The sequence below is a fragment of the Cheilinus undulatus genome, linkage group 12 (assembly GCF_018320785.1).
Source record: "Cheilinus undulatus linkage group 12, ASM1832078v1, whole genome shotgun sequence".
NCBI classification, from domain to species: Eukaryota; Metazoa; Chordata; class Actinopteri; order Labriformes; family Labridae; genus Cheilinus; species Cheilinus undulatus.
This window is the reverse complement of record NC_054876.1, coordinates 33,110,646-33,124,590: the sequence shown is the minus strand read 5'-3', so window position 1 is coordinate 33,124,590 and position 13,945 is coordinate 33,110,646. Positions and strand designations below refer to the sequence as shown.

The 13,945-nt window shown below is 38.5% G+C and overlaps 1 protein-coding gene across 2 annotated transcripts in view; it reads right to left on the bottom strand.

The window, feature by feature from the left end:
- Positions 1-7,319: 7,319 nt before the first annotated feature.
- The window catches only part of cadm2a (cell adhesion molecule 2a), a 393,887-nt gene continuing 387,261 nt past the window's right edge, over positions 7,320-13,945 (bottom strand). The window contains exons 8-9 of one of the 2 annotated variants that reach the window (XM_041800910.1): positions 10,567-10,689; positions 7,320-7,802 (exon numbers count right to left, since the gene is read on the bottom strand). In XM_041800910.1, coding sequence (XP_041656844.1) covers positions 7,684-7,802; positions 10,567-10,689 — 242 coding nt within the window. In that variant the 3' untranslated portion in view covers positions 7,320-7,683. The remainder of the gene's footprint in view (positions 7,803-10,566; positions 10,690-13,945) is intronic. The other variant, XM_041800909.1, reaches the window with a different exon arrangement.

Sequence of the window (13,945 nt, the reverse complement as noted above, 5' to 3'; positions counted from 1 at the left end):
ATGCTAGGATGCATTGTTTGAGAGCCAGTTTCCTTTAAAAAAAACAAAAAACAAAAAAAAAGATTATGTTGTTTTTAAGACATAAAAAGGCAAAATGGTACCAAATAAAGAGCCATGGGTCACCTGAAGACTGGCTCTTAATCCAGATCTGTTGAAAGAGATGCAATTCGCATCATTTCGATTGAGGCTGGACGGACATATTTAAAGCTCTACTTCTTGTTTACTGGCCCAACACCACAGAAGATGCAATGCATGCCAGTATGCATTGCGTCTACAAAACCAAACCAATCCGGATGAAACCTCCTAGACCGCCTCCATATGCACTCTCAGCTACTGAATATCCAACTGCTTTAAGTGCATAATTAGGCTACTTGGTATCTGAATGCCCAAAACAGATATAAATCCCTGTTAATGCATTATATAATGTTTTTTTTGTAAAAACCAAAGCTGCCCCACTCCAACATTCAAAATGGGTTTTAACAGGAAAGACATCAGACTTATGAAAACAGACTTTAACGATACAAAAGGTCACTATGACTATGTTCGTGCTAACACTGTTTTGCAACCATTGTGAAATCAGAGGCCCATAATGCCACACATGTTAACCAAAATGGGATATATTGATGAGCAAAGAGGCAACAAGTTTAAAGCTTAGTTTCAACCATTAAAAAAGGATACTATTAACTGACCCCAAGCTGTCACAGAGCTACAGGCTATCATCGTAAAATAGTGCATGATGGTATGAGTCAGGCTGTTAAAGAAACAAATTAAAAACAATTCAGGTTTGGTCTAACTATCATACAAAGCCATTTGCAGCAAATTAGCTCATTACTGTTATGTCAAAACAGATATTTACACGTGGTTTTAAGAAAGAAAAACAAAAACACATTTCACCATTTGCTAAGGAAATATCCATCAAATTAATCAGAGTGCATAATTCAGTAAATGGCACCTGTTTCATTTCTAACGGGAACTCCATCTTATCAACAACCTGGTCATTCATGAGTGTTCATTTAATACAAAACATAAAAACAGCCTGCTTGTCTGACTTCAGAATCAACAATATGATTAGACCACTTGCTTATTTCTCAGATGGATACAAACAAAGCAAAAATAATATAGACATCTTCATTGACTTAAGACACAATGAAAAGAACTAGATAAAAAAGTAAAAAGACATTACATCATAGTGAAATTTGCATCTATACACTCATGTGATAAGAGACAGTTGATAAAAGCCAGGCTAGAACTCTTTAGTCTGGATCTACTGAGGGTCTGTGATGATGGGAGAACCTGTAACAGTGCTGATAACAATGACTCAAGTGCATTAAAATGGTCCAATATGGAAACTGTGGCAATGCTTCTGTATTTCAAAGCAAATGTCTATCCTACAGAGCCCCTCGATTTCCAAAAAGGCAAAGATTTTATCATATACATGGGCAAGTTATTTTCTTATAGTAACAAGTGATTATAATTTGTTCACAAAGTATGTTGTGGGCACAAGTTATTCTTTTGTTGGAAAAAGTTATGGTGTTTAATATGAGATTATAACCTGTGCAGACAGGATAATGTACGCACTGTCATTATCTTCTGTGCTTAAGTTAACAGGGGTGAGACAAAGTCTTTGTTTTGCAAATCACAAGTCTCAAGGCTTTGGTGTCGAGGACAAGTCCCAGGCAAAGACAGGCAAGTATCAAACTTTGAATTTCAAGTCCCAAACAAGTCATCAGCTGTTCACCAAATGAGGTAATGTTACCTTTCCTTACGCTGTTTTATTCAAGTCTCTAACTAGAAAGCATGCACAGTAACTCATAATAAACATTATCTAAAGCATTACTTTGCAACAAATGTTAGCTTTGATAGTTTTTAATCGCAAGAATTTTCAAGTCATAAGGCTCAAGTTAGGTCACAAGTTAATGGTGTTAAAGCCCCAAGTCAAGTTTCAGGATCTTTACGATATCGTCGAGTCGTTAGTCATCTAATTGTAACTTGAGTCCAAGCCATGTGACTCGAGTCCACACCTCTGCAAGTCAGTAACTTGTTCCATGTCATATACATGTTACATGTACAAGATCATGACTTGTTAACTAGAGATCTAACAGTGTTGTCAATATCACTTTATTGTGGGGACAGAGGCATCTTAATGTTGTCTTGGATGTGTCAATCAGTCGATCACAGCTCTTTCTTTCAACACAGCGATGTATTTAATGATGAACTTCTCGTTTATCCCTGCTTGCATTTATGCTGATGCACTACGCTGCTGGTAAAGCTGACCCTCCTCCACCCCAGCCTCCTCCTTTATAGCATCAGACTTGTTACACCCTCATTCAGATTCAGGATTAATTACTTTTGAACTCATTTTATTGTACTCAATATATGATGCCATAAATGTATCTCTCCATATGGGAGTTTCTAGCTTTAAAAAAGAGAACTGGAGCAGTGGTGAATTTATTTTACATTAAGACATCAATGCTGACTGCCTTAATCTTTATACAATGGCCATTAGACTTTATCTTGTTGCAACAAGATAAAGTAACTTGTAATAACTTGTTCCTGTTAAACTGTATCCACAAGATAAAGCAACTTGTTCCCACAACATATTTTTATCATTGGCATATGATAATAATGTATTTCCACATGGTAACTATAATATGCACCCATGATAAAAACGTGTTCCTTCAAAATGATTTTTTTGTGTGCAAGAGATAATACCTTTAACCCACCACATGATTTTCTTGCATACACAAGACAATGCCTTGTTCCTCCAAATTAACTTGTCCCCATGAATTTTCCTGTGTTTACAGGAAAATAACTTGCCCACACAAGATAAAAATGCTCCATTTGGGACCTCAGGGCTTCCATACTATCCTTTTCAAATGTTATATACAACCTAAAGTCATCATAAGAGCTGACAGGTCCAAACTGAAGTGATTGATCTAATAATTCTCAAACTCTGTCCAGCAGTCATTGAGTTATGGCGCAGAGAAAGACCTTATCTGCTGACCTTATTTGCATAATGTCATAAATTGGCCATCGAATTAGAGACAGCTGGGCCCACTATTTTATTGCCCTTGGTAATAATTTGCTTCCTCTTAGCAGATTAGTGCCTTGCCTTTAAGTCTTTAGTCCCCGAGGCCACAGTGTTTATCGCTCTTTCACTGGAGACAAAATCACACGTTCCTGCAAAATGTTGAATGACGCACAGTTGGGATAAAGAAGGAAAAACTTGTTTATGCAGAATTATTTTGTGTTTCTTAGTGTGTGAATCTTTCATTGCCTCAAACATGAAGGTAATACTTGATTAAATGCATTTAAATTCCAGCTTGTACTTAAAGGATTTGGTACAACAGATTCTTCATGGGGTTTTTTTTTCCAGCTAAATTTTGTATAACGCCAAATCCTTCTGATCTGCAGCACCAAACAGCACACCACAAACACAACTTTTCCTCCAAAATAATCCACATAACTTTCATTGTGGTTCTTTCTTCAGATTATTCAATTCCAATAAATTAAACATGAAAAAGAACCAAACAAAAACATGCTAATGTGTATTACCAAAGTTTAGTTGTCACACATTATATACATGCCTTGTGCCCAAACAAAATACATTTCTTGAAAATTTTCCTAATAAGAATGATTCAATGAAAAAAAAAAGATTAAAAAAACCTAAATAGATAAAAGTGGCTAATATACAAATTTGAAGGAATCCAGAATTTAACAGCAAATTTTCACAATCAACCACATTTTAGCAGACACAAAATACAGCAGGGAGCTTAGAACCATTTAAACCAAAAATATTAGAAACATTTTTATATAAAAACATGTTTTAGCTTACATTTTCAAAAAGATTTACTGTATTTTTTTCACTTAGAGTTGAATCAGAGACAGCCTTGTCATCTTTCCAGTACCAGTTTGAATAGAAGAACCGTTCTCAAGGCGATCTGGTTGTTGGCAAAGGAACACAGTTACTCATTCAAACATGTTTGTGCTTCTCTTTTGTCTTCACTTTTTCATTTTTTACGGGAAAAAAGGCTCCTGCAGATCTATGACCCAGAACTTGCACTCTGTTTTCTATTTTATTTTTTGCTCTAAGACCCAGAGAAATGGAAATGAAGCTCCAGGTCATGGAAAGTGGAAAATGGAGAAAACAAGGGCAGTTATGCAGTTTTTGCAGTGGGACTAAACCACATGTTGGTGTTATTAACCATTCACATAAACTGAAAGAAACTGGTTAAAGAGGAATTTAGAGATACTGACAAAAAGGGGTATTTGGGTCAAAGTGATCCTTTTTTGAACTGGAGGCTCAAGAGTTAGCCAGGAAATGAACAGAAATTAGCGCACAAACCACTGTAGATAGATGTCTGGACCTCATATGTACAAGAGGTTTCAATCGAACAAACATTGTTGAAAGAAATTAATTAAATATCAAATTTCAAAAACAACAGAGCCCACAAAGGGACATGAAGTGATAAAGTTAAGAAAACATTTCTGGTGAGCATTAGAAACTAATCCATGAGAAAATTCTACGTGTTTATGAGCCGTGTTGGGTTTTAAGTTACTGCATTGCCTATCACAAAAGTAAAAGCACAGTGATGTTTTTATATTAGATCTGATCTCAGATTAAAGATTATAGTAACCTCCTAAAGAGTGTCCATGTTTGTAGTTTACATCTCACATATCAGATAGTTGTTTATGATCTGAGCTCTTGTGCCCTCTAGTAGTGTTTTCCAGTAACAACTGTCATGTCTAGGCAAGTATATTCACAAGAACGCTAATGATGCAGCCTGACGTAAACACATGTTCAATAACAGGTATATCTCTAGCCCTGGCATGCCTTTGAAAGAGCTGACTCATTCTACAGTCTAAATTACTACCCATAATCTCTAAAGTATTACACTTATTCTACACCACAAACAAAAGATGGGTCTTAGTTTCTTTTTTCTTAAACAGAGCTGCTACTACAGCAGCCGAGATGGACAAAAAGCTGTTCTCTGTGGAAAACACTCCACCAGCTGCAGCCAGCTGTCAAAGGAATAGAGCAATGGTGTAATGTGCTGCGGCGCATCCAGGCGCATCTGGCAGCCATAAGTTTGGGTTTATTGACAGAAAATATTGGGGTGATCATTTGGGTGGCTGTATGGCGCTGATGTGTTTTGGGCTTTTAAAGCCTAACTATAGATGTGACAGCCTTTGCATCTCAGGCTGCAGGCCTCATTGAAACCAACAACACAGGCTTTTGAATTTAGGCTTTGCATTTATAATAGGGATAATTAAACAGTGTAATACCACCCCTGTGCTATCTCACTAGTTTAATCTGTAAGGTACATGTGTTCGATGTAGCTGTGCTTGCCTTCCATTGACACAGCTATGTGCTAATGAGTAGAAGAGAAACAGAAACAGTGCAGACACTTTGGAGAATTTCTTGTTTTTCTTGTTGCAACAAAAGGGAAAAATATTTTTTTCAGTAAACGAACACTTTCATAAAAAAAAGCGCAGACTGTAAATCCAAGACTGTTTTGATGAGATGCCATCTCTGTCAGAACAGAAGTGCCATAATTTGCAGCTTAAGGTTTTTTAAGGACTTCCACTTTACTAATTAACAAAGTCTGGCAGTAATATTCATAAAATAACTACACTGCAAACAGTACAGACATAGATAAGAGAGAGATAAATTCCAGCGGTCTAACCTGGATTATGTATACACCTATTTACGAGGTATGCTGGCTACGTAGTTAACATTACTACATAAGTCAGTGTAGCTAAGTTAGCATTATCAACATGAGCTTTATAAAACGTAGCTAAAGGTGACTTAGCTACATAAGTTACATAGATAACATTAGCTTTGTAGCTTCATTAGTATATCAATGAGATTTGTGACTTTTAGCTTTGGCTACGTTGGCTACGTAGCTTTGTTATCTATGTAGCTTATCCTACATTAGACTGATTTAATGGAGGACAAGCTTCCCATAAGCAGACTGTTTAGTCTGCTTTATTTAACATTTTGTACCAAAGTTTAGCAGGTCTGGTTTTTAATTTTTAACTTTCAGCATCCTTGCCTGTATCTCAACCCTTACCCTAGCCTAACTGAAAGTTTAATCCAATTTTATTGTGAAAGTTTTAGCGTGTATTTTTGTTCTGTCAGATGTGGTGTCTCACAGTAATAGTCTGGTCGGATCAAGGTTCTACAACCAGACCCCTCTTGTTTATGGACTGCTTAAACTGCAAAAAAGAAAAGATTAAAAAAAACACAGGTTGTGTTCCTTATTACAACAAAAAAATAGTCTGAATACACTAATGGATTACTTTGTAACAGGTTATCCACAGCACTGCTCATTAGAGTTCTATGTGGTCATGATAAAACTTTAAAGATATTTTTGTGACCATGTCCAATTTTACTGTTAGCACAAGAATAATTCTTGTGTTCACATGACAGCTTTTTATGCACACAAGATTGTTTTCTTAACTTTTTTGTCCACTTTGAGGCCCCTTACAATACATATTGTAACTGTGTACCTTTTTGAACTCCTAATGGTACATTTTGTGGAGTCTATGCCTTAAAATGATCCCATAGTGACATAAGCATAAACAAAATATTACAAAGTGAAAAGCTAAACTTGTTTTGATACAATTTGTACAATTTTCAGAGCGAGGAGATCAACTCTTTCTGTACATCTGAACCCTTTACGTGAATCACAACCTACTGTTAGCCGAAGATAGTGGTGTTTCGCTAAACTGCGGCCTGGACAGTGCAGGAATATACAGACAAAAGTACATGTTGACAGCAGGTTTAGCATATGGTTTTTTATATACTTGACTGGGTGTATTTGATGGATCTAAGCATCTGTGTGTGTCTCTGCTCTAAACAATACCGCACAACCCTTAATAACCTCTACCCTAAAAGGAAAAAGAAATCATATTATACACTTATCTGACAAACCTTGCTACAGTGTTACACAAAACCTTCTTCTTATCTTACAAGGGTCAATAATTACAAGTCTATTTAGAGGGGGCGGGGTCTGGAGGGAGGTGGATCATCTAAAAGTACCGTTTTCAGTGTGATAGACATGTATAAGGCGTAAAACAGCAAAGATTTTCATTCAAATAAAAAAAAGAAGGAATTAAAAGCTGTGAGCTAAGCGATGAGATGATGGCGCAGTTAACCATCGAAGAAGAAGAAGCATTTACATTGCAACCGACAGACGATACATGAAGGCATTGACAGGAGTTCAATGGCGTCTGTGTTTTTAGGCACCGTGTTGACGTGAAATATGATATGTGTCTGTGGTCGTGTGTGAACAAATTCGGTTGATTCGGGTGTTGGGGGGGGGGGGGGGGGGCCATGTAAGAAGCAGACGTGGTGGATATACAGACTTCCAAGCATTCATGTCGAAAATGGAGAAAAAAATATGAAGAAGGGGGAAAAGTTCAAGCTGCCCGAAAACACCGCGGCTGCCAAGAAATAAAAACGTAACAGAAAGAAATGAGCAACAAAAAAAAAGGCAATTACAGAAAACACTTAGGGAACCTCTCTGTCTGTGTGGACTGCCTGCAGATTCCTCGTTGACCAGCGGGGGCAGTGTTGAGAGGTGCAGAGATAAAACAGGGGCGACAGAGAGAGAGAAAAGAGATACAGATTGAAATAAAGGGGAGGAGAGAGCTGAGCTGCACAGCACCCCCTGCAGTCTAAATGAAGTATTCTTTCTTTTCCTCTGCGTGTGCGTGGTTGCCCTCGGCGTTGATGATGGCTGTGTCGGCGTCAGGGGCATCGTCCGCTCCTTTGGCCTCGTTTGTCAAGTAAGTTCCTGAGGAAAAAAAAAAGAAGAAAAAACTTACATCAAGGAAAACAAATACAGAGCAGCCCTGCATGGTGTTCACTGCCTGAGGCGGAAAAACACATCAGAAGACAACATCAGTAATGCTACATAATTCATAAACAGAGTGATGAGGAGCGAGGATGGTGCCGGGTATGTAAATACGGCACAGAGTAGGTGTGTAACTCTCTGTATCGACAAACAGATTTGTTGTTCTCAACTGTGGCAGACGAGACTTAGAGCTGTACTTCCAAATAATGCAGTGCAACCCTGAAGTCTAACTCGGCAATGTGTCATAAATTGACAATTAACATTGAACCCCAGGTGTGATTTTTTTTTCTCTAACTCTCTCTCCTTTTCTCTCCGTGAGTATATTGGCAGCAGTGGATATGTGGAAAACCTCAGTGTCCTTCCAAGAACAAATAAAGGTTTGGAATGAAATGTGTTCCTGGATAGATGTATTATTGTAGTTCCACAGAGGCATGCCAAAGACAGGAAATGCCATCAATTTGCAGCTGCACAATCAAGTACGAGGACGAACACACTTGATAGGCGGTTTAATGTGATAAACAAATGTAATTTTTGCCTAGATTTCTTTTATAGTTGAAAAACTGGTATGTATAAATATCACTCTTATTTATTGAGTTTTTGCAGTGATAGATCATAGATTTTTTAGAGTTCTTTTTACTTATATCTATCTTAAACTATACTTTATTTCAAACCTGAACAACCATCTAGTCAGCTGTGGTTGTTTTAAATGTACTATATACAGTAAATAAGCTTTGGTTTGACACAGCTTCTGGAAGTTTCTGCTTTGAAATGTTGCATTCCTGTAAAGACTAGGGATGCCCAATAAGCTGAATAAATGAAGTTTATCAACAGCACCAGAATTACAAGTCAATTTTCTCTAATTTTTTTTAACATCTTATTGAGGGCGTGAATGTTGGTCAGTGTGTCTGTCTGTGTCGATATGCACACCCCACCGTTGCTCCAGTTGTCCTTGATATGTCTCAGAACACTTATTGGGTTTACTGGTTCGAACCTGGTGCCATAAAAGAACCATAAATATGTACAGATTTTCTTTAAAATCCAAAACTGTTGTGCCTTTCGCTTTAGTTTGCCTCCTTCCCTGTCCCCATCCCCTATTACGCCACTTCCCCTGTATAACACATACGCTACGCCACTGTGCCAAAAAGGAGACGGCTTTCACTTTCAAAAACACACTAGAACACAAAATACTCAAGGCAACACAGGAGATGTGTCACACACTGGTGTTAGAAATCTCGGTTAATAGCTGTTTTTTGCCAGTTGTAGTTGGCGATGCTGCGTAAACGTGTTTGATTGTGTGTCTGTCTCCATGCAGCCAAACAGTGTGAAGCTTTTTAAAGTTGAATAAAGCACACACTCTAAAATTTTGTATGTAAGTCAGAAGGCACAGCTTTTATGCTCCTTTTATTGTGCTCTAGGCAAATCAATGCAAACACGCACCCCGGCGGCAGAGGCGCTGAGCCATTATGCAGTTATTTAGGGAAAAAATACGACCCTTTCCATGCAAATTGGCATCATTGCTTCTCAGAAAATTAGAATATTATGAAAAAGTTCCTTTTTCATGATCTATTTCCAGAAGTGAAACTTCCAATTATTTAAAATACATCTAAATAAAGGGTTTTAATGTTGATGCTCACGGCTCAAATCTCACAAAAATCCACCCTCTCAAAATATTACAAAACATCAGTCCAAAAAAAGATTTATGACACAGAAAAATGACCTTCTGCTCATTTATGCACTCAGTAATCAGTCCTGACCAACTGATTCCAGCCTCTGTCTGCTGAAGTTCCCCTGAGTTCTTTAGTCTGCTTTGTCTGACAATCCTCTGAGCTTATCCTTGTCGCTTGGGCCCCTTTTCTTGCCACACCTTCCTCTTACAGTCAACTTTCCATTTATATGCTTTGAGCACTCTACAGCCTGCCATTTCAGCAGTGAGCTTCTATGGCTGACCCTCCTTGTGAAGGGTGTCAGCAACTGTCTTGGACAACTGTCAAGTCAGCAGTTTTCCTCATGATTGTGGTTGTGTGTACTGATCTACAGAGAATTTAGCATAAGGAAACCTTTGCAGATTGAACGTTTTCACAATATTCTAATATTTTGTGTTTATGGATTTTAGATTTTTATTAACTCTAAGCCACACTCATCAACATTAAAACAAAAATGTCTTAAAATATTTCACTTTGTATGAGATATATTTTAAAAATAGGGAAGTTTCACTTCTTGAATTAAATAAAAGGAAAATATGGACTTTTTCATGATATTCGAATTTTTTGAAATGCATCTGTATGTTAACAGTTTCCATATCCATGATTTTAAGGATGTTAATAAGTGTCAAAGATGGGATTTTTATTTCCTAGAGGTAATCACACTTAATATTCAGAATAGTATGCGTTTTGAAAAAAGAGTGCAATTAGGAGTCAAAATGCAACTGTGCAAAGGCTTTAATTTAAATTATATGTCAGCACTCCCTGAATCAATTATTGATATGGAAAAAAAATGTTAATAGAAAGTAATAACCTCTTGAGCACCTTAAACACATGCTGTGAGTAGGTCTTGGGCCCTCGTTTTTATTGTCCACTGCAGGTATGTTTTACTTTTGTAACTTGGGAATAGTGCAGGGGCTCTGAGGTCTAACAGTACAAGTACGCCATGCTCCACTGGTTCCAAAAGCCTTGAAAGACTCAGGTGTGGTCCACTGTGGTTTTACCTTTATGCCTGGCCAGGTATCTTCCCAAGACGATGATTAAACACAAAGTGACAAAGACCACTACAGCCACCACTCCTCCGATCAAGGCATGGTCAGTGCCGTGCTGCCCAACAGCATTTGGATCTGCAGAGAGAGAGAGAGAGAGAGAGAGAGAGAGAGAGAGAGAGAGAGAGAGAGAAAGAGAGAAAGAGAGAAAGAGAGAGGGAGGGACAAAGAAAACAGATGAAGGCGCCGTTTGGTGGGGTGAGGGAGCGAGGGCAGAGAGGCCACAAAAAGACCGGAAACACAAAAAAGAGCAAGGAAGAAAAAAACAGATTATTTCCAGCTCGTTCCCGCTCTAATGAGCTGCTGTCATTCCTCCCTCTTCTCACTTGCTGCGGCAGAGCTGCCTCACACTCAGAGAATAACAAAATGGAGAGAAAGAGAAAAGGACATCACACTGACACAAACAGCAGACACACATTGGGCCTGCAAAATGTGGTAGAAAGAGAATGAAAGGGAGAAAAAGGAGCAAATAATTCAGGTTCACCCCTATGGTGCTGCAGGAGTCTCCGACATGCAAAACAGGACGGCAGAAGAAGAGCTGCACACCGTAAATAAATCATCGTATGGAAAATAAAAAGAGCAGATCGATCTCTTTCTGTTTCTCAGAGAGGAAGGATTGTTGTCAGGGAAAATGAATTGAGTGTCACAGAGTTGCCACAGGTTTCCTCTCTGTTGGAAAAAGCAGTCAGAGTGATAGTGGAGTCATGAAAGAGTGAGGAATCTGCATAATGAGGCTGTTCACGCTTCATGCAAAGACCCATCAAAGGTTTCCCCTGACTTCAACAATAGCTTATATCCTTTATTCACCCCTATTTCTTTCTTTTTCCCATAAAGTCTGGCTGAAAGGCTATTCAAGGTAAGAGTGAGGACGTGACACAAGCCAAGTCCAATAGGAAGGAAAAAGATGAAAAAGCAGGGATATATAGGAAACGAATAGCCTGCATTATTCATATCAGCCATTGACACCTGAGAAATTAGCACTCATTTCACTACCCTCCCCCAAGTGCCATATACAACGCTGTATGTAAGTGTGAATGTGTCTAGCATTAAACCTTTACATTTGATTCTTTATGTCAAATTAGCACATATCTGCGGGATCATTATCTTTGCCCACTGCAGCTTATCTTCATATTTAATATTCTTCTATAAATAACGACACCACATTCAGACACTAAAAAGATCACCTGCATTTATTCATTTATTATTCTTAGAGGGTGGGCTGCTTCAGAGATGTATATTCAACACAGAAATATCAACATTTAGTGTCATCTCATGTCTGTTATACCCAACATGAAATGGAAGAAGCAGCTGAAGCTTACTATGCAGTTACTACTCGGTCTTGATGATAGGTGACCTTTTAAATGGAAAAAAACGTTAGCAATAATAATTGTTCAGAAGAGAACTGTAATTTAAAAAGTACAGTTTGAGGCAGTCTAGAACTTGTTTCTTTGAGTAGCAAAAACATCCCTGTCTAATGGCTAGACACCAAAATCTGACAACCCGAAATCTGAACTTCTTTGAATCCCTGCAGTCGCTACATCCTCAAAAAATCACAGATGTCTTTTTCACAGACTTGAATCAACTTCTTCCTACCTCCCTGACACACCCCTACCCCTCCTTCTCGCCGTTTCCAACCTCAGAGCGGCCTCGGCTGAGAGCTGTTCAACATGAGCTCGGTCTGGTCGACAGCCCTGCCCGTTAAAGGAAAGGTTTATGTAAATACTGCTAGTGCTGTGCTCATGGTGATTAACGCTGGTCTTTATTTGATAGGGTATAGTTTTAATATAATATTAATGATTAACACTGGTGTCTTTTAGGCAACAACATAGTACGATCTAAACCTGCCCTCTTTGTAAAGTGTCTTGAGACAACCTTGGTTATGAACTGAAGCTATTCAAAGATTGATGAATTCACTCAATATCTCTAAAGGACTTTAAACAGCAGATTGTGTCATAAACCTTGGCTTTTACTGTCACCACTAGGAGGCGCTACTTTATATAAAAAATATAAGCACATGAATGTGTGCTGGCAATGACCCTCCATTAACACAGGAGGTTTGAGTTTGATTAGCCAATGCACAGCTGAGTTACAAACAACTTCCTGTTTTTGATAAAATGTGCAGATTTAAGGGCTTGCCCTGGCCGCACCCTTTGACTAATGAAAATGTTTTTGATAGATTTTCATTATCATGGTCTCATCTAGCAGTATGCCAAAGTACAAAAAGAATAGACAAACACCCTAGGAGGAGTTGTGAAAGATGTGACCTCTGGAACAGGAGAAATCTACCACAAAGTTAAAGGAGGAAGCTTAACCGATGAAAACCTTTAAGGGGGTACTGTGGCAGTCTGTTATAGGCATACTGGACACCCAAAAATATCACTTTTTTTGCAAGACCCAATGTACCTGCAAAATTTCAGATTTTTTTTTAACATGTAAAGGCCCTCAAAGACCATCCAATACAAGAGAAAACTGAAAATGGACAATCTAGGCAGTAACAGGTCCTCACATCTCTTAGTGCTTTGGCACTAACAACCATGGAACTACAACATATTAAATAAACACAAGATTCTTGCATCAAACTGCAGAGGTTTATTTCAGTCATGTAAAGAAGAAATAAAAAAAAATACATATTTCATGTCTGAGAAAAACCCCCATTAAAATCTTTTAAGTCAACCAGCTGTCATCTAAATGAAAACACATTCAAAATTCTAACAGACTTTGCCACAATGGAACTAGAGGTGCAAGATTACCAACACATCTCAGAGTGTAAGAATCAGCCAGTCACCACAGGGCAATCAGGACATTTTGAATCCACTTAAGGGATCTGTCATGTTGTCCATTTATTCATAAAGTGGTGTAAATCTACCGTATATAGAAACATCTCTGATTGTCAGTCTAAGGAAGCCTCTTGATGAGTCAAATATAATATAGTCAGAGCTTTGACTTTGCAAGCTTAGAAAGCAGGTTTAGACATACAGCACACATCGTATATCGACTCTGCCTCTCTTCTGTATTCTCCTTTTCTTGCTGTGTCCGCCCATGTGGCCAAATTGAACAGCTGGTCTGCTCTCGCTCCATAACTCTCCATGGTCTGAGTGACCGGACCGTCACACTCCACTGCCTCCCGGTGGACAGACACACACTCATAGAGACACACGCGCTCATACACAGAGACGTTTGAGTGTGGTTTCACTGTGCTGCAGTTCTGCTTGGTCAGTGGAGCAGAGAGTAGAGGAATGTTCCCTCGGCATGGCCCAGCAGGGCGAAGACTCGGGCGTTTAGTTACACACATGGCTGTGTCTCTTCACCTCTATCTGTCAGGAGGGGGAGTGCG